Source organism: Antedon mediterranea, chromosome 3, assembly GCF_964355755.1.
Source record: "Antedon mediterranea chromosome 3, ecAntMedi1.1, whole genome shotgun sequence".
NCBI classification, from domain to species: Eukaryota; Metazoa; Echinodermata; class Crinoidea; order Comatulida; family Antedonidae; genus Antedon; species Antedon mediterranea.
In genome coordinates, this window is record NC_092672.1 from 20040206 (window position 1) to 20060444 (window position 20239).

At 31.3% G+C, this 20239-nt stretch overlaps 1 protein-coding gene across 1 annotated transcript in view; it reads left to right on the forward strand.

The window, feature by feature from the left end:
- Positions 1 to 3792: 3792 nt before the first annotated feature.
- The window catches only part of LOC140044127 (uncharacterized), a 45977-nt gene continuing 29530 nt past the window's right edge, over positions 3793 to 20239 (forward strand). The window contains exons 1-3 of the mRNA XM_072088607.1: positions 3793 to 3911; positions 4191 to 4344; positions 6298 to 6396. Coding sequence (XP_071944708.1) covers positions 3793 to 3911; positions 4191 to 4344; positions 6298 to 6396 — 372 coding nt within the window. The remainder of the gene's footprint in view (positions 3912 to 4190; positions 4345 to 6297; positions 6397 to 20239) is intronic.

The following is a 20239-nucleotide window of genomic DNA, read 5'->3' on the forward strand; positions in this document are numbered from 1 at the left end:
CAATGTTCATCAAAATAATATATTAATATCAGATTATTTATTTTTGTTTTAAATTAGTTATATAGGATTTATATAATTTTTTATTAGATAATTGTTAGTTGCATTAAATTTGTTTGAAATGTCAGTATGTATACATATGAATAAATAATGTTTATTATTTCTTTTATAATTACTGTATAAAGTCTTATTTCCAGTGATTGTTTTTGTTATATCCTTGAAATAAAAAGAATATAACATTTTTTTTGGTGTAAATTTTAATCATTTTAATAAGTCAATTCAATAAATATAAAACACAAATAATAAAGATGTAATAAAATCTATTAAAATGTATAAATTTTAATATTTTTTACATTGATATGATTTGTTTGGCATCAGCCAAACCTTCACCCCTCCTAACGGGGTTTTATTTCCACAATATTTAGGCCTCTGGACCTTATATCTTACATACAAATCATACGATAATATTTTCTGGTTGGGTTACAAAATAATATTTTCTATTTTCGTAAGCTAAATAAACAAAATTTGCTAAATCTTGGACTACTCTAGTGTTGCACATTAAAAAATAAAACTTATTTAAACAAGGGAACGTGTGATAAAAATTAGGAATATATAAGTTTCTGAGTTCGGAATAATATGGACAGACTAACATAAAATGAAATTCGTCTTCAATAGAATTCATATTGCATAATTTAGATAAACGGTTTTGTAGTGGGATTTTGTTCCATCTTCCCTTTTCTATTTCCAAATCTAACACTCCTAAACGAAATTTTGTGAATATATTTTTACGTTTCCAATCTTTTAAGTGTAACAAATGATAACTTATTTCAATTTTCGTTTTAAAATACTTAAAATATTTTAGTTTTGAATGTAAAGAAAATTGTTCAGAATATTTTTGTTTTTCTAAATCAATCAGTCGTAATTTAAATTCTTTAATAAATAATTTCTTGTCTTCAATCATTTGATTGTACCAAACATAACCAAAGCCGGTTGAACAAAGTAAATGTTTTACCTGACTAGCCCAACAATATTCATTTCTGTTAATTTTTCTTAACTGAAAACTGTAACATTTAAAAATAAATCTATTTTTATCCATGTCAATAATATGCAACCAAAAACGAATAATTGAAATTAAACAATCGACATGCAAGGAAACTCTGCCTAATTCTGTAGTTACGGCTGCGCTAGGGGCACTTTTTCCAATGTTCAAAATAAACCTCGCAAAACGCGTGTGGAAATTATTAATAATTATTTGGTTAGAAAACCCCCATATTTCACTGCCGTAAATTAAAATTGGTAATATTTTTGTGTCAAAAATATAATTCCATGTATTTTCTGGTAAATATTTCATATTTCGACTAATAAAAGATTTAACGGAAAATAACGCGTTGTTTGCTTTTTGACAATTATACTCAAGTGCTTTGTTCCACTGGCCATTTGAACTAAATACCACTCCTAAATAATTATAAGTCGTAACAACCTCCATTTGAATATTCCTGTAATACCATTTTTCAAAATATTTTAGTTTCCCACCCTTTTTAAATACCATTATTTTTGATTTATTTATGTTTACACTGAGACCCCATGTGTCACAAAAATGTTCGAGTTTATTTATTACAATTTGTAAGCCCCTTACCGTATCTCCAAATAATACTAAGTCATCAGCGTATAATAAATGATTGATAAAGCTGTCTTCAACTTGTATTTTGTCGCTATCTCTACTCTGATTTAGATCATAACTTAAATCATTCATAAATATGTTGAAAAGTAAAGAGGATAAAGGTGAACCTTGTTGTATTCCAATAGAACAGTCAAATGGAAATGTCACTTTGTTACCAATTTTTACATGTGCAGACAAATTGTTATACATAGACTGAATTATATTGTACATATATATACCATTTACACCTATTAGTTTTAATTTAAGTAAAAGAAAACTATGATTTATACTATCGAAGTCACGCTTGAGATCAATGAAACAGCAGAATACCCTACCTCGTTTTTTACTTAAATATTTTGCAATGATACTATTTAAAATAAAAATATTGTCGAATGTGCGAAAACCCTTACGAAAACCTGCTTGCTCTTGATAAATAATGTTGTTATTTTCAGTGAAGTGGTCTAATCTTGATTTAAGGATGTGTAACAAAATTTTGCCAAGTATCGGAATAAGAGCAATGCCTCTGTAATTTTCTGGCTTATTCTTTTTGCCCTTTTTGTAAATAGGAATTATCATGCTCGTCGCCCATTGTGTTGGGAATTGGCCCAACTGAAAAATTGAATTAAAAATAAGTTTTAAATTATCAAATAATAAATTGGGTGCATTTAAGATATATTCTAAAAACATACCATCCATACCAGGAGATTTTCCTGATTTCTGCATTTTCAATGCTTGTTTGATTTCACCCAAGTCAATTTCTGAATTGAGGTTATCGTTTTCGTTAACAATGTTATGTACTATTTCGTCTGTAACTTTGTTAACTGGCTCGGGGGTTCAAACAGTGATTGGAAATGATCTCGCCATTCGTTAATTGTTATTTCAGAAGTTATTGTTTGTTTATGAGTTTTTAATTTTGACCAAAACCTTCACCCACTTTAAAGACAGGCTTGAGCTATCCAGTGAGGTATGAAAATGGTCATGGTATTTCTACAAACTGTCCATTTGATCTAACAAATTAAAAAAATGAAAACATGTTTATACATATATCTGTTATGTGGTTCAAAAAGATGTCTAAAATTTATCTATTTTAGTCGTGTGCAACGTGACTCTACAGCTCACTATGTTGGTCGGTCGGTGAACACTAACTCAAATTTGCGCACACGACTGCAGCCATGTATATGACCTTGTTTTTTTATCAGATTAAACTCAACATTAATATTGTTCAGGGAAAATTTTCATTTAAAAATTTTGTTTAGCAATATTGCTAATCAAACTGATTTTTAAGTCGAGAAACATAGTTTTGTATAGTATTTTTTGCTACACAATTTTCAAAATGTGTAGCAATAAGGTTGTTTTGTATAGCTTTTTGCTATGCTACACTGGCGAAAATGTTCCCTGGAAACAATCAATGTTTAGACTAATGTGTGTACGTCAAACCTCTTAAAACGGACAATGTTTTGTTGGTACACTAACAAATCTTTCTTTAGAATAGTGCAGGCCATTATCTCTGATAATATAAAATAATAGATTTGCATTACATACAAAATAATAACCATGTGCAAGGCTTCCAATTGAAATGAAAGTACCAAAGCAATCGATAAAATAGGATATGCTACACTCACAATAACTTGTACTAGCTAATGCCACCATCACACCATAGAGCAATGAACTATTTCTTTGTTCTATGATCGCACAAAGGATAATTTAAATATATTGAATTCCTCATTTTTGGAGATTTCAACCTGCCCGAAATTAATTGGAGTAGCAACCCTTATTCTGCTCCAGCTCAGTCCATGGGAGAACACTTACTTGATGTATTGCTTTCTAGCTGTGGCCTATTTCAATGCAATACGTACTGTACAAGAATGGATAAAATGCTTGATCTTGTTATTTGTAGTAAAAACATTTCCGACAAAGTCTATACTGCCAACGATATTTTTTTATCTGACCACTCATCTTTGAGAATTGATTTCCGTTTAAATTTTGATGTTAAATGTAGTAATGATAATTTGAATCGTAAAAGTATAATTTACAATTTTAAAGCACTTGATGTCAATAATCTATGTAATACTCTTAACTGTGTTCCATGGAGTGTCTTAATTGATTTTGAAGGTGATTTAAATGAAGCTTTGGATATGTTTTATAATTTGTTAAATGCTGCCGTCAATGACACAGTGCCTAAAATTAGAAAGCGCAGAAAGCTTCCTCCGTGGTTTGACAATGAGTTGAGAAGTGCGCTTCAACTCAAAGAAAAGTATTATAGATATCTGAAAAAAAATAATAATCGGTTAGCCCAAAGTAATTTCAAATTTGCTCGCGCGTCTTTTAAAAAAATGTGCAATAAAAAGTACAAAGATTACTTGGACTCTTTGGCTAAGCAAATTGTCACTAACAGTAAAAGATTCTGGAGCTGGATGAAAACTAAATACAAGTCAAATAATCTTCCTTCTGTCATGAGTCACGATAACATTTCATTCCAGTCTAATTATGATAAAGCTACCACATTTAATTCTTATTTTCATTCTTTTTTCAGTGAGCCTTCTCCGGATGTTCCCCGGTACTATCCAGGTCTTCCTGACTATGCGGTGGATAACTTAAGTTCTCTGTCTGTGAATCAGCATTCTGTGGAAAAGGCACTTAGTAACATTGATATCAATAAAGCTACTGGCATTGATCAGATTAGTAACGTTGTCTTAAAGGGTGCCTCCTCCTCACTCTCTTATCCGCTTTGCAAATTGTTTCAGCTATCTATTAATTCTGGGGTTTTTCCTTCATCTTGGAAACACGCTAATATTGTCCCAATTCACAAGAGTGGTCCCAAAAAACTAATCTGTAACTATCGTCCTATTTCGTTATTGCCTACTATGTCTAAGATTTTTTAGCGCATTGTGCATGATGGTTTGTCATCACATGTTGCTAATGCTTTAAGTCCTAGGCAGCATGGTTTTGTCTCTGGGAGATCATGTCAAACCAACCTCGCACTGCTTCTTGCTACATCATACGATGCAATTAACAGCAAGAAGCAGTGCGATGTGATTTACACTGATTTCTCTAAGGCTTTTGATTCCGTTTCCCATGATTTGCTTATTTTTAAACTTTCTAAATTTGGTTTATCCGGTTCACTGTTAAGTTGGTTTAAAAGCTATTTAACTAATAGACAACAGCGTGTTGTCATTGGGGGAGAGGCATCTGATTGGCTCCCTGTGTTATCGGGCGTTCCGCAGGGCTCGATCCTGGGCCCGCTTTTGTTTAATTTATTTATCAACGATCTTCCTTTAAAATTTAATCATTCCGAGTCTCTTTTATTTGCTGACGATCTGAAATTGTTTAAAGTGATTACCACTCCACAGGATGCTTTTTCACTTCAGGAGGATCTGGATGGTCTCGTGGAATGGACGGAGAAGTGGGGGATAAAACTTAATGCTAATAAATGCAAATATTTATCTATAACACTTAAAAAAAGGCCTGTGCTCTTCAATTATAATCTGAGTGGACATGATCTTGAGATGGTTTATGTATGGAAAGACTTAGGTATTTTTATTGATAGTAAATTAAATTTTTGTTCACATATTAATCATGTGTTGTCAAAAGCTAATAGAATGATGGGCTTAATATGGAGAAATTGTAGGTTTATGAACGACGGCAGGGCACTTTTATCTTTATACAAATCTATTATACGTCCTCACCTTGAATATTGTTCCGCAATTTTCAATTCAATTTCTCCATGTCAGGCCCGTCGAATCGACACTGTTCAACGGAAGTTTGTTCGATTCCTGTCTTATAACTGTGTTAATTTTGCCTTTTCCATTGATTCTGTCAGCAATCGTCGAACGATATCTGATATGGTTTTTTTATATAATATTTTAAATTCTAAATATGACTGTTCATTAATTTCACTATTTAGTTTAAATGTTCCTGGTCGTACACGAAATAGACATTTATTGCATATTCCTTTTAGCCGTGTCGACTGTACTAAGAGGGGACTTTTCCATAGACTACCTTATACATTTAATAATCTAAATAGCAATCATATCGATATTTTTAATGATAGACTTGGTTATTTTAAGAGGACGATGATATGTTCACTTCTTGAACAGTCTGCATAACCTGTTTTAATTGAAATTATTTATGGCATGCCAATCTATGTTTTATATATATATATACAGTATATATTTTATCTGTATTTTATTGTTAACCGTTTTTGATGTTGTATTGCTTTATGTTTCAAACCTGTTAGTGGCGGTATTTATCGCTGTTGGTTTTGATTGAATAAAATAAAATAAAATAAAAATAAAAATAAACATGCCCCTGAAAGTAAAAGTTTGTACACCAAACCAATCCAGTAGTTTAATATTTAAACAATATTAAATAAAAAAAAAGTTAATTAATTTAAATACCAGGCAACAACATTTTTATGTAAAAACTGGAATAATAATAAAAATGTATACAAAAGTAGAAATAAAATTTAAAAAAGCTAATTTGATAGTATTTGTGTGCATTGCGTATATGATCACACACACAGCAAATACAAGTTACAAATTGAATTTGAAAATTGACACTTAATGGATGTATAATTATATAAAATATTAATTAACCAATAAATATGTAAAAGATGTAACTTGTATGATTTTATATTTTAGGGTGGAGAATCAGCTTTGCATTGGGCAGCTAAGGCAGGTCACTCAGCCTGCTGTAACCTGCTGGTTGATGCAGGGTCAGACATCAATATCCAAGACATAGTAAGTTATACATTCTTTCATAGTCATATTTTTTGATATTTTGTATTTTAAATATAATGATCTTTTGAATAATAATATCTGCATGTTATAATGCTATTTAATGTTTTTATTTAACTGTATTGATGCTAGAATTGGCATTATTTGAAGTTTTTCAATATATTTTTTTCTCTGATATTTAGTCATAAAAATTGCTATGACACTATACATTTTGTCATGTTTAAACATTTCCATTGAACTCTTTATAAACAATAAAAACTACAGCAACATACTATTGAAATATAATCCTTATTCCAAAGTGTAGATAATTAAGTCGGAATTATGTACACTTCTATTACACAAAATTTCAATTTTTTTTAGTTCATTTTCACAAAACTGTTTAATAACTTTTGAAACACTATGATTCTACCTATATATCACATAGAGGTACAAATGATCAAAGATGCTAGTTGATAGACATATAGACTGTATTCATTTATTTTATAATTATTATCATACTCATTTGCCTTTATTCCTTTCAACAACATCACCACCAACTCCAACCACCTCCTGGTTATAGTAACCACCACCAATCCCAAGAATGATGATGCAGAATTTGGTTGAGAGCTAAAGTGATCTTTTAATACACACCACAATTATAGTTCTTTGTTATTAGGTTGTAATTATTTTTTCCATATACAATATAAGATACAGATAGTATATCTGCCACATTTATTCTTTCTTTATACTCAGGATTAACAAACATAAATAAAACTGAAATAGCGGCACAAATATAATTTTTGTAAGTTATTTACCGTACCTAGTTTTTAACAAATCACCTTACATAATAATTACAGTATCAAACCACCATTACAATGTCATACAAAATGAAAAAATAAACAAATCATCATTAGCATAACTAGGTGATGATTGATCCATAGCAATATTTTTAGTCTATTTAAAAAAATGTTTATTTCTTAAAATTTATTTAGATATACATACACACATAGTAAATTATAGTAAACAAAAAATAAATGGAAATTGTTTAACACTAAACAACCTACATTAGAGGTGAAATACCACTAAGAAACACAAGAAAGCTGAACTTAGACTTAAATGTTCTACACAACTGTAACAAGTTCAGAGTGTATCCAACATTTAACATTATGACATATTTTAGACCACTGACAATGGTGATCACCAGTGCTTCGCAAAGTCTGCAGTTGCACTTTATATCATGTTTTATTCATTGATATTTATCTCCATCATCCAACTTTATCAAACAAAACTTTTTTGAGGATAAACATACAGTAGCTATATTTAAGGTTCAACTTTAATCATTTTAAAAAGTTTAACATTTTCTAACATTAATGTTAAAAGATTACTTTTAAAAGAACTTATATTATAATTTCAATTTTCAGTACAAGCTATTTAACAATTTAAAAAAAATATATGCCAAGTTATTGTAGCATAACTTTATATTTTAATCAATGGATGTAAATGACTTTGCATTATATAAATGTATTACAATTGTCTTCATTGTTGTAGATTCTATTTCAGCACAACCTTTTTTTAAAACTAATATTGACCTTGGTTCATCCTTGTTTCAGTTTGATGGTCCTACCTTTTCAATAGAATTACATTCATGTTCAGAGAGTAAATTAAGATTTATCTCCTTTAAAAATTAAATTTAATAAAACTATATCCCATAACAATTTTCCTATGAATAAATAAATGGAATTATTCTTAGTTTATTGATTTGATTCAGACCAATTTCATACACATTTAGCAATATTTTTTTCATTTTTTAACTAATAATATGCATAGAAAATGTTTATTTTACAACTACAATACCTCATAGTAATTCATTTATTTACTTTTTTATGGCTTTAACTAGTTGAATTCTCTCATGGTACCAATATAAAGTCTTAATTGGCAATAAATTTCTATTGATCATACATTCTAATAGTTAATGTTTCATAATTTTTGTGATTTTATTGTGTTACAATAAAGGAAAAATAAACAGTGTGGGAAAAAATATTATCAGATGACTAAATATATGTAATATAACGTTTTAATACATTTCTGGTGTTTTTGTGCAACTTCACATTTTTATTTTTGTGCTATAGTTTTTAGTAGTAAACTAAATTTATCTTCCCATTTCCACCCTCTAAGACAGAATAGTCCAACTTCCCTTCCCCTGTAGTAGAGCACCGTATCAAGAATGTTAAATAACAGACAAGAGACATAAAATTGCTTGTCTACATACACTTTATTCACAGTACACATTTGGCTGAATGCATATAACAACATTACTATAAGCCCAACAACTGGGAAACCTTTAACACGTGGCTTACCTTTCATCGGTCATGCTTTTTTAACAACCTACCTTAAACCCCTGCGTTAGCGGCTAAGGTAACACCAACCCAGCGAATGCTATGCAGTCCAAATAGATACTTATTGTACCCACATCTTCGTAAAATATCCTTAAACAGCACGGCAGCGTGAATAGGACATCTTGCTAGTGGCATGTGGCTACTAGTCGATTTCACTGACTAAATAGTGCTAATGTAGTTCCATGCCTTCTACTCTCTATATCAGCATGTATAAAGACCCAGGTATCGTGTCCAACAATAATGTCCAACCACCAATAGTTCTTGATAGTTCAAACACTGAATTATTTAATATTTTAAATAAACTAAAATTTACACTATGTAGTATTTTTGTAAAAATTAAAAATAAAATATGCACTAAATGTTAATTTTCCTTTTACCTAAACCTTGTATTATTTTAGGTAAATACAGAATTTCATTTACAGTATTGTGGTACAAAACTATGGAACAATCAAGTCCTTCTGTTTCTGAATTATTTCTTGTAATGTTAAATCTTTGATTAGTTTTACACCTTTTCACCTTCTGTCAATTATTTAAGAATTACTGACATTCAGTGATTGAAGTTTCTCCTTCATCCATAGTTGCCATTTCTGACATTATTATGCTTTTTGGCATTATTTAGAGGCCCATGGCATCTGGCATAATGCCGCGGCATTATTTAGCCGTTTTTAGCATAATCTGGCATAATTTTGTGTTTTTTGAACAACCAAAAAAATAATATACCACAGAACAAAAATAAAATATTTTGTTTAATCTTGCAATTTAATACATATCACCTTACACAATATCATAAAACAAAACAAAACAGATCTGTTCGGGTTTTCCGTACAATAGTTCTTCCATCCTTTTGTTTCGGACTTAAATAGACTCTTCGGATAGGAAGGCTGCTCGAAAACTACCGTGTCTGCGATATAGGCAGCACAACAAATCCGAAGAGGCTAGCTATTGGCCAATTATGTTGCTCTATTTCAGAGACCATGCAGGTTATTGGATCCCCAGATATAGAGACAATTGAACGAAAACATTATGAAAGGGGCTTTGTTGTTTCAGTTCATAATTATAAGTGGCCGCACCCCTACCCCAACCCTTAAAATGGCAATTTCCAGTAACTAATTAGAAGCTCTAATTTTAAAAAGAATTTCTTCTAGGAGAATTTGTTTTCCATATTTCAAATTATGTTCCATTTGCATCGTCGTAGCAACCCTATTTTTCCAAATGTTCTTCACCTCTCAGCCCCAGTAGTGACCATGTGGGCGAGGTAATTTTTATTTAAAATTAAGTGCCATTTCCGCCCATCGAGCAGCTCTATTTTTCCATTTTTTTTTACCTCACCCTCAACCATGGTGGGGCTGAGGTCCTGGAGACACTTGATATATATTTTTATTTTCTATTTTAAATTATAATTGCCATTTTCAAAACTATAATGGGCTAAGATCCTGGAGGTTCTAATAAATATATTTCTATTTCATATTTGAAATTAAGTGCCATTTCCGCCCATTGAGCAGCTCTATTTTTCCCAATTTTCTTCCTTCAGCACCAGCCATGGTGAAGCTGGGGTCCTGGAGACACTTAATATATATTTTGATTTCCTATTTTCAATTATAATTGCCATTTTCGAACTATGGTGGGCTAAGATTCTGGAGACACTAATAAATATATTTTTATTTCATATTTTAAATTAAGTGGCATTTCCGGACATCAGCATTTTTCAAAATTTTCTTATCAACCATGGTGGGGCTGAGGTCCTGGAGACACTTAATATATATTTTTATTTCCTATTTTAAATTATAATTGCCATTTTCTAATTATGGTGGGCTAAGATCCTTTCATATTTGAAATTAAGTGCAAAGATCAAGCAGCTCTCATATCTGCTAAAAAATTCTAAATTTCCATGGCTGTAACAGGTTTTTTTTTGGGGGGGGGGGGGTGGGGCGGGGGAGAAGGGTTCGTGGGTTGGTGTTTGTTTCATTTGCAATTACCATTTTCGCACCCCAGATATTTTTAGAATTATTAGTTATTACTCACAAAACTAAAAATACAATTTTTGAACGACATAGGGATACAATTTAGGCCCTATTTTGTGTCAGTTGGGGTTTTACAAACGTTTATTAGACATACAACCGTTGGTGGCGCTGTTTAGGGCCAGATTTTGGGGATCTGGCATTATTTTTCCCAATCTGGCATTATTTGAGACAGGATACGGCATAATTTAAATTTTATCGCTGGCAACGCTGCCTTCATCTAATGTTCAAGCTGTATTGTTATAATGTTTTTTTTATTGAAAATTTTCCTATAATTTCACACATAAATTAATGTGAAAATGGCAAAAACATCAAAATTTGGATAATTGACCGTTGCCATGGCAACGGAGGCTAAAAAATAAATGAATGTTGTAGATATGCTTTTTATTGAAATGTCTATTCATGGTAAAAATTTGAGAGAAATCCATTTTTTTACATCTGGCACCAAATCTTTGATTTTTACAGACAATGGCTCTTAAAGTTTAGTTAGCAAAGTTCAAAAGGATGAATTAAAACACCTATTAAAAACCTTAAAGACCCCTTCCCTGCAATTTTGGACGTTTTTTGGAAAATAATACATATATATCACTTTAAAAACATTAAACCATGTCATTCCTTGTCTTAAATGTACGTTTTATGGTAAATTATGATAAAAAGTGAGAAACAATGCACTACCTAAGTAGCTCGCGGCGATCGACCTCTCGTGGACGGTCTTAGGCCTAGCCTAGCTAGGCTTAGTTTTGTAGGCCTAGCTGGTAAACATCGGTAACGTACGAACATCGTACGCGAGCTATATACCTAGCCTAACGTTTTATAGTTGCTGCATTAATTGTCTTTCTATTTTTGCCAGACTCCGTTGATACAAATTGGGGAAAACCCGGTATTTTCGCTGAAAAGTTAGGAGTCTTCCATTTGTTTTGGCCTCACGATCGATCGAAAAGTGGGCGAATTACAGGTGAAAAACAAAAATATCAATCCGCGCGCAATGCATTTTGGGATTTATAGCGGGCCGCTATAATTATTAGAATCGACTTATTTTTCACATTTTTAACCGTTTAGAGACCAAAAAAGTTATCGCAATAGGACCATATAGTATTATTTTTACATTAAATATAGTTTGTGATCTTAAATTAGATCTAAAAAACGTAGGGAATGGGGCTTTAAAAAGAGGCTACAAGGATGCTTGTTTTTCTTGTCTTACCATTATTGAATAAATGTTATTAAATTGAAATTAAATTGAATTGAATTCACAACCACCACATATTTAATATACATTAATGACAAAATATGATGTTTTAATTAAGTTTAACTAAAAATGAAAAACTACAATGTGTATTCCATGCGTACTGTACATCCATTTTTTATTGTTGCAAAGTTTCAAAATGACGCAATGAACTTTACTCTGTCCATTGGATTGAATGTTAAATTGACCAAATATAAGTCCTGATAATGAACAGAACAGAGTATGCTCATAAGCATGCACAGATTAATATTTTGTGTAGATTACCGTATCCTTTCATTTACCGTCCCCTTTGTCTACCATCCTGTCATAAAGTCACTAGTATACAAATAATGAATGTTTATGAGTGTAATGGTACAAATAATGGCACGAGGTGAATGATGAAAGGTTATATCAACGAGGCAAAGCCGAGTTGATATAACCTTTCATCATTCACCAAGTGCCATTATTTGTACCATTACACGAATACAAAACATTCATTATTTGTTTTATATAACATCTAAATAAATTCTAGTTATTTGAATCAAATAAAAGGTAGCCCTACCCTAGCCAAAGCTTACTACATTTCATTCACACACATTGATTAAAAACAGTAACATTTGGTTTTTAATAATGTTATATTGAATGTTATATTTATATGGATTTCGTAAACACACCTACTTTTGTGTTAATTATGTCAACAAACGACCAAACAATCCTAGGCCTAGCAAGGCTAAAACGCCTAGGCTAGGCCTAGCCTAAATACTAGCATGGCCTAGGCTAGGTCTAGTAGCCTAGTACTAGCTTGGCTGAAAGGCAAAACTTCGACAGACAATTGGAACTTATCTAAGCTAATTATGGTTTTTCCAACAATTCCACGTCTTGTAGGGATGTCCCCATTAATTAATCAAAATCCTAAAAACGATCTAAAGCTAATTTAAATGCCATTTTGAATGAAATTAGTACATAATGTCCAAATCGTACACAAATATCTGCTGCTGTTGCATATCTCGCGGTGGTGTTTACAAATGAAACTGAGACCAGACGACAGGTGGCGCTGTTGTATTTCACAGTACATAGCCATATCATATAGGATAATTTGTGTACTAGATTTTTTTTCATTCGCGAGACGTTTTTTTTTTCGTACACAAAAATGTTTCAAAAAGTACTATTTAACGATCGTTGAATAGTGCGTACTATTGCACGCCATGTGACCCACATTCGTCCAATCAAATGACAGGAATTTATATAGGTGTTATATAATAGGTTTTATTGTAAATTAATAGCACACTACGTGCAACAGCTAATACAGTAGTACTAATCATTGTCAGTATTTTCATTTTTGTTGTAAATGTATAGTCAACAGAGACCTCTTAGAATCAGGCTTCTGAGTCATGTCAGTCATACATTCTACTCATTCACCCTTTACCAAAAATTTGGGATTTTTAAAATGTCTTTCTTTCCATCATATATATTCATTTATGACTGACAATTTCATTCGTATAGTTTCTTTCTACTGTAAAACAATAATACTCTCTTTGTCATTACATTCAGCCTCTTACATTAACATTCAAATTAATTCAGAATAAATACATTTGAATGATGAAGCCTAAAAAAACAAAAAACAGAATAACTAAAATACAAATAAATTGGTATATTTCTATACTATTGTACCTTATAACACAAGAATCTCCTGTTCGTCCGAAGCGTGTAACAATTTCGAAAGGCATTGTGAGATAGAATAGAGCTAATGGGTGGCGCCATTGTGAGCCATGGAGTAGCGCGCCCTCATCAAATTAGAAAGTCAAAATCATAGAGGGGATCTGCTAATACTATAGGGGGATAGAGTAATTGACTGAGCCCTCTATAGGAATTAATAGTTTTGACTTCCTAGTTTGGAGGGGGAGCTGCTCCATGCTGTGAAATGGCTTCGCCCAGTTTGACTTTTTAACCCTGTACATCTAGTACTACTATAAGTTCTTTTCTTTGATGTAGATGATGATACATAAAACTGTTATAAAGCCTACCAAACATACAGTGCTAGTTGAGGGTGATTATTTGCTTTTTTGTTAAAAGTAAATAATAGTCAACCAGAAATAAAACTTGGTTTACTAAAAACTAAGCTTTGGTTGTCAACACAATGTAGGCGCTACGCAAGCGAGTTGACCAATAACAAGCAACAGTTTGGATAATCCATCACATTGTGATTGGTCAATTTGCTTGATTTAATTTCCAAAAAAATTGGATAGACTACAGACAAATGGACAGACTAAATTTTGGGACAAACAAACTTATTACATGCAAGTATTACTCAGTAATCACCTCTGTAGTCCCATGGGTACTCTTTTAAATAGTTATTGATTACAGTGCCTTAAAATGTTCTTTAAATAATAATTGTGTAAATTGATTTGACCAGGACCTTACCATGCCAAACCATATCAATACTTTGAGTTACAATTGTAGATAATATATTGATATTCATTTGTAGCTATACACTAGGCTTCATTATCTTAAGGTTATTAGAGTGTGCGTAACAGCAGTATGATCATACACACTATCATGACAACTACTGTATTACAGTGCTTATGATGTACACAGCCTATTTAATACTTAGTTGAAATGCCATTATTAGACATTTTTAATCATTGATTTATTTAGAGAACTTAATAAAACTTCACCAGAAGTTATAGAATGGTCATATCAGTTGTATTCTGATTGTTTATACTACTATAACAATATATGTTCACATTTTGTAGTAATACACTACCAACATGTATAGATAGTATTTACAATACCCATCTGAATAATTATACTACACCTTAATCTGAATACCTTATCCAACCTGAATACAGTATTTATACAGCGAATACTGTTTCGTAGTTTCATTCCATAAAACCATAATTTAACATCAAATAAATAGTCATAACATTAAATCTTCTTTATTTTAATAGATTCATCTCTTTTTTTTCTTTTGAAAAAGATTTTAATATACACCCCAAAAATAAACATCTACCCTGTATGTGATGATACACATGGGGTCAAATCATTTTTCTATTCGACCTATTCGCTATCCGTCGCTAGGACAGAATAATCTGGATTTTTTTCTTTTACATAATCCAAGTTAATCAACTACCACACTTTATTTCAAAAGATAACATTTTTTAGCATAAATATTTTTTCTGTAAAATGGCTGCATAATATAGTTATCCACACCTTGGCGGATAACTCCTTGTGATTGTATAAAATCATCATCAACTTTTTTTACCTGTATTATTCTTCTTTCATTCAATATTTCATAACTTCGTAAAGTTGTGCACCTACTATTTTTTTTAAACGTCAGAGTTGCGCAACATGACTTTCGTGCGATTTTATGAATTTGAATGATTGTCAAATGTCATTTTGTATTGACACTTTTTTAATTTAAGTCATATCAAGAGTCAACTTTCTATGGATTAAAAATGGCATGTTTCACAAAGTTACGCGCACAAGATTTCTTACAACCAACACCTGCACTTGCTGTAACTTAATGCGTATTCTCAGTTTGTGAACTTAATTCTCTTGAATTTTTCATTATTTAAGCCTTAAAATAATTGAAAAGTCAATTAAACCATATCAACTTTATTTTAATGACTTACTGATTTTGATTTTAAATGCATTATGGCTACTCATATGTTGATTGCATTCTTAACCCTATTTCACATTGACTATTCTTATTATTTTAAATGCATTATGGCTACTCATACATGCTGATTACCTTCTTAACCCTCTTTCACATTGACTATTCTTATTATTTTAAATGCATTATGGCTACTCATACATGCTGATTACCTTCTTAACCCTCTTTCACATTGACTATTCTTTTTATTTTAAATGCATTATGGCTACTCATACATGCTGATTGCCTTCTTAACCCTCTTTCACATTGACTATTCTTTTTATTGTACAAGTTACTAAATGTTTAAGTTTACTTAATTCACTTCCCACAACCTTCATCAATAATCACCTTGACAAATTTCAATATAGATTTACCTCCTGGTTCATCTTGTTTTTCATCACTGTTTTATGTATGTTTACGTTTTTTCTCCTTGTACTCTATACGCACAAACATACTTTGCCTATTATATTATTCTTAATGTATATATAGTATAAGCCCATGGAGTAATTTATAATTCTTCCGTAAGCTTCCTAATTACATGTAAAGATAATAACATCGTCACATTTTGTATCTTATTTGTTTTGTGTATTTCAGTTATAAACGGCTACTACTGTAGGAAACATTTTTTTTGTACTGTACAGTAATTATTAATTTAAATAATAATATTTATTATTTGCATATCTACGGACGTACCATCAATTTCAAAATTCTTTTCAATTCAGTATGTTCTAGCAATACTTTCGAATTTGTAAATAATGTGTACTTGCTTTTTTAACTTCAGATTATGGACGATATACCTAAAGTGTATTTAAAATATACAGAAGTGTAAAATATTCTGTATTTATTTTTGTTACAATGAAAGTTACTGACCGCAAACATTCATGCATAGCCTACTTTAAACATAGAAAATGAGATTTCAATTACAACTCTTGCATTTTTAAGTTTAACTACGTCAACCTTGAAATCTGTTCGTCTGTAGGGCTCACACAAAGACGGGTGCTGATGCTAGTAATTTATATGATCAGACCATTTGATATCTGTTGCTGCAGTTGAGATTCATACACTTTAAAGTAAAGTTTGATTTAATGTGATCACATCATTTCCCTATTATCATTTGATTTATAATTTTAGTTGTTAATTTTGTTGTTGTCGTCGTTGTGGTTTATACAGTATTTGTGAAACTAAACAAGATGAACGGATTAAAGAATAAAATATCTTACAATGTTTCTATGTTGTGCAGTCAAGATAAACTCTTTTCAGTTCAATATTATAGAAACTATTTTATCAAGAAAGAGACCATGCCCCGCTCTAAATAGAGATGCGGTTATGTTAAGGAGTCCGAGAGAGAACTTTCCAAAATTGATGAAGCTCATCTAAAAACACTGTTTTCATCAAGGTCAAATATGCATAAGTTAGAACTCAGAATTAGAATGCTCAGGATATTAATGAGTATCACTGAAATATTAATAAATACAAATGTTGTTGAATTGTGTTATCCTAATGTCTACTACCAACCTTCATTTAAAATCAATTATTTTTTTAGGTAGATCAAGATCAAATATAGTTCTGACTTGTTAATGGTCACATGACAGTATAGTTTATTGGGCTTGCCAGTGATAATGACAAAATATTTATTATTTTGGTCTACTATTACAGTAACACTTTTTATCAATTAATGATACTGTATAACATATCAGTGCAACCTCCAATATTGTATTTTAAAAAAATCAACAAAAATATATATATATTGTTTTTTTATATTGGAACTGAGAAAGGCATATATTCCTGATCTAAAATTATTTTCACTTTGGGATATTTTTGTAAATTACAACTTTCATAAAAAAAATATCATTAAAAAAAAGACAACATTGTATGTCTGAACATAGTATAAATATGCACATGGTATAAATATATAATTTGTAAAATGCATCAGAGGTTGTACATTTGCAAAATAAAAAGAAAAAAAGGAATTTACATATTTATTTTTATACAGAAGAGTGAGTGGCACTATAGCCTTAGTCAATGTAACTCTGTTATTTTTCTGCTATAAATGAGTTAGGAATAAAATTGTCATGTGACAGAATACCAATGTAACATTTTTTCTTTAATCAGTTTTTTAAAACCTGATGATTATAATCTCTTTCCAGAATGGAAACACTCCACTACATACACATCTGGCTAATATGTTTAAGGATCCTACATTAGAAATGGTGACCTGTCTCATAAATAAGGGGGCATCGGTGACATCACAAAATAAGGTAATATATATACAGACAATTTTCAGTAATACTGTATGCAACAATCTTTCACCTACTCGAGTATATTTTTCTATTCTTTTTTTTTCTTTTTTTATATCTGGTTCATCATAATTAATAATAATGATAATTATTATTAAATTGTGTGATTTTTGGTAGACCTATTTAAAAAACCATTCCTTCAAAGATGACAATATCTACTATCACAGCGATTTTAAACTGATAGGAAGATTGTGGGTTGTATAATTTATGCTGAGATTGGACCTATCGGATATTTTGACGACATGAAGTAATGGCAGTGGGTAGAGGGAATGTGCCCGGCTTCATATAAGTTATTTAATAAGGGCGTTTAATCCTATAACCTATGCTTCATTAAATACTCTGTAACCATCTGTATTTCAATACTGATCTACACATGCGCACAGCTCGAATCTGAATTAAATGAAAGAAAGAATATTTTCCATAATTTGTTATCCAATGAACCATATCATATTCTAACTTTGCTCGATTTTGTCCCAATAAAACTGTATTCAGAATAAAAAAATCTATCCAACGATACCAAACAGTACAGTATTTTGGTGAAATTGCCTTTTAACCTTTTGACCTTTATTGATCACGTGATTTGTTTAATTTCGCAATTACTATGTAACTATGCATTTATTGATATGGGTGTAATGGAATAAAATAATCAGTAATACATTCCCTTTCCAATGATACCATGGATGACCAGCTTTAGTGTGGAACGTCGGCCATTTTGAAATACAAAATTGCGGCTGAAGGAGTGGTCGAAAAAAATGGCACCTAACTTTTTTGGATTCAGCATCTCAAGAATAACAAAGTTAGCTAAAAAATTCTATTTTGGCACAAATATCGAACTGGAAGACATAATAACCCGTACTACAACGACTAGGAAACCTTTAACATGTGGCTTACCTTTCATTGGTCATGCTTTTTAACAACCTACCTTCAACCCCTGCGTTAGCGGCTGCGGTAACACTAACCCAGCGAATGCTATGCAGTCCAAATATACTCATTGTACCCACAGCATAAAATATCCTTAAACAGCACGGCAGCGTGAATAGGACATCTTTCTAGCATGTGGCTACTAGTTGATTTCACTGACTAAATAGTGCTAATGTGGTTCCATGCCTTCTACTCTCTATATCAGCATGTATAAAGACCTAGACCCAGGTATCTGTGTCCAACAATAGTGTCCAACCACCAATAGTTCTTGATAGTTCAAACACTGAATTATTTAATATTTTAAATGAACTAAAATTTACACTATGTAGTATTTTTGTAAAAAATTAATAAAATATGAACTTAATGTTGATTTTCCTTTTACCTAACCTTGTATTATTTTAGGTAAATACAGAATTTCATTTACAGTATTGTTGTACAAAACTATGGAACAATCAAGTCCTTCTGTTTCTGAATTATTTCTTGTAGATGTTAAATCTTTGATAGTTTTACACCTTTTCACCTTCTGTCAATTATTTAAGAATTACTGACATTCAGTGATTGAAGTTTCTCCTTCATCTAATGTTCAAGCAGTATCTATATATAAATTTACGTAAGGGCAAAATTCGATAAATCTCGGTTTATTTCTAGAATTTTTACTCGATGGTATATAAAGTTGGTTCATACTTTCGGTACTGATTTTAACCATCTGATGTAACCCTGTTTACTAATTAAATTTAGTTAGATAATTAGTTATTGACGATTAAAACGAATTTAGGTTCAACGATTTGCCCCAAATAGGGGTGTTTTCCAATCGTGGTATACACTGTCTAATGAATGTCCATGGAAAAATACCCGCACACAATAATACGAGTATGCTTCGCATTTTCCTATCTCCTCCTACGATAATTGTTTTTAATAGCTGAAAACCGGTTGAACAGCTCGAGTATAGCATCATAATGTTGAAGACAGGCCGATTTTCTTTAAAAAACTACTATTTTGATAGATTTAATATACACTTATACAACTGTTTTGATCTGCGATAAATGAAACATTCCAATCTCTGTTCCACAAGTGTCTATTCCCTCAGGCGTCGTAAAGACAAGTACTGTATCGTCATAACAGAAATTCGATCCATTTTATCCAATCTGTGCTCCAGAGGTTTGATATAGATATTTTTTTTAAACGGATAATGAGCTAGCCTTTCCAGTCGCCGTCTATTATGTACAATCATCTTTATTATTGCAGTTAAACCACCACCCACACCACCACCCTCCCACTCACATGCATGAGTAGCATTGTAAAGCCATTAGGGGATAGGCCTACGGTACGGTATGAAGGATCACATGCCCTAAACGCAGAAC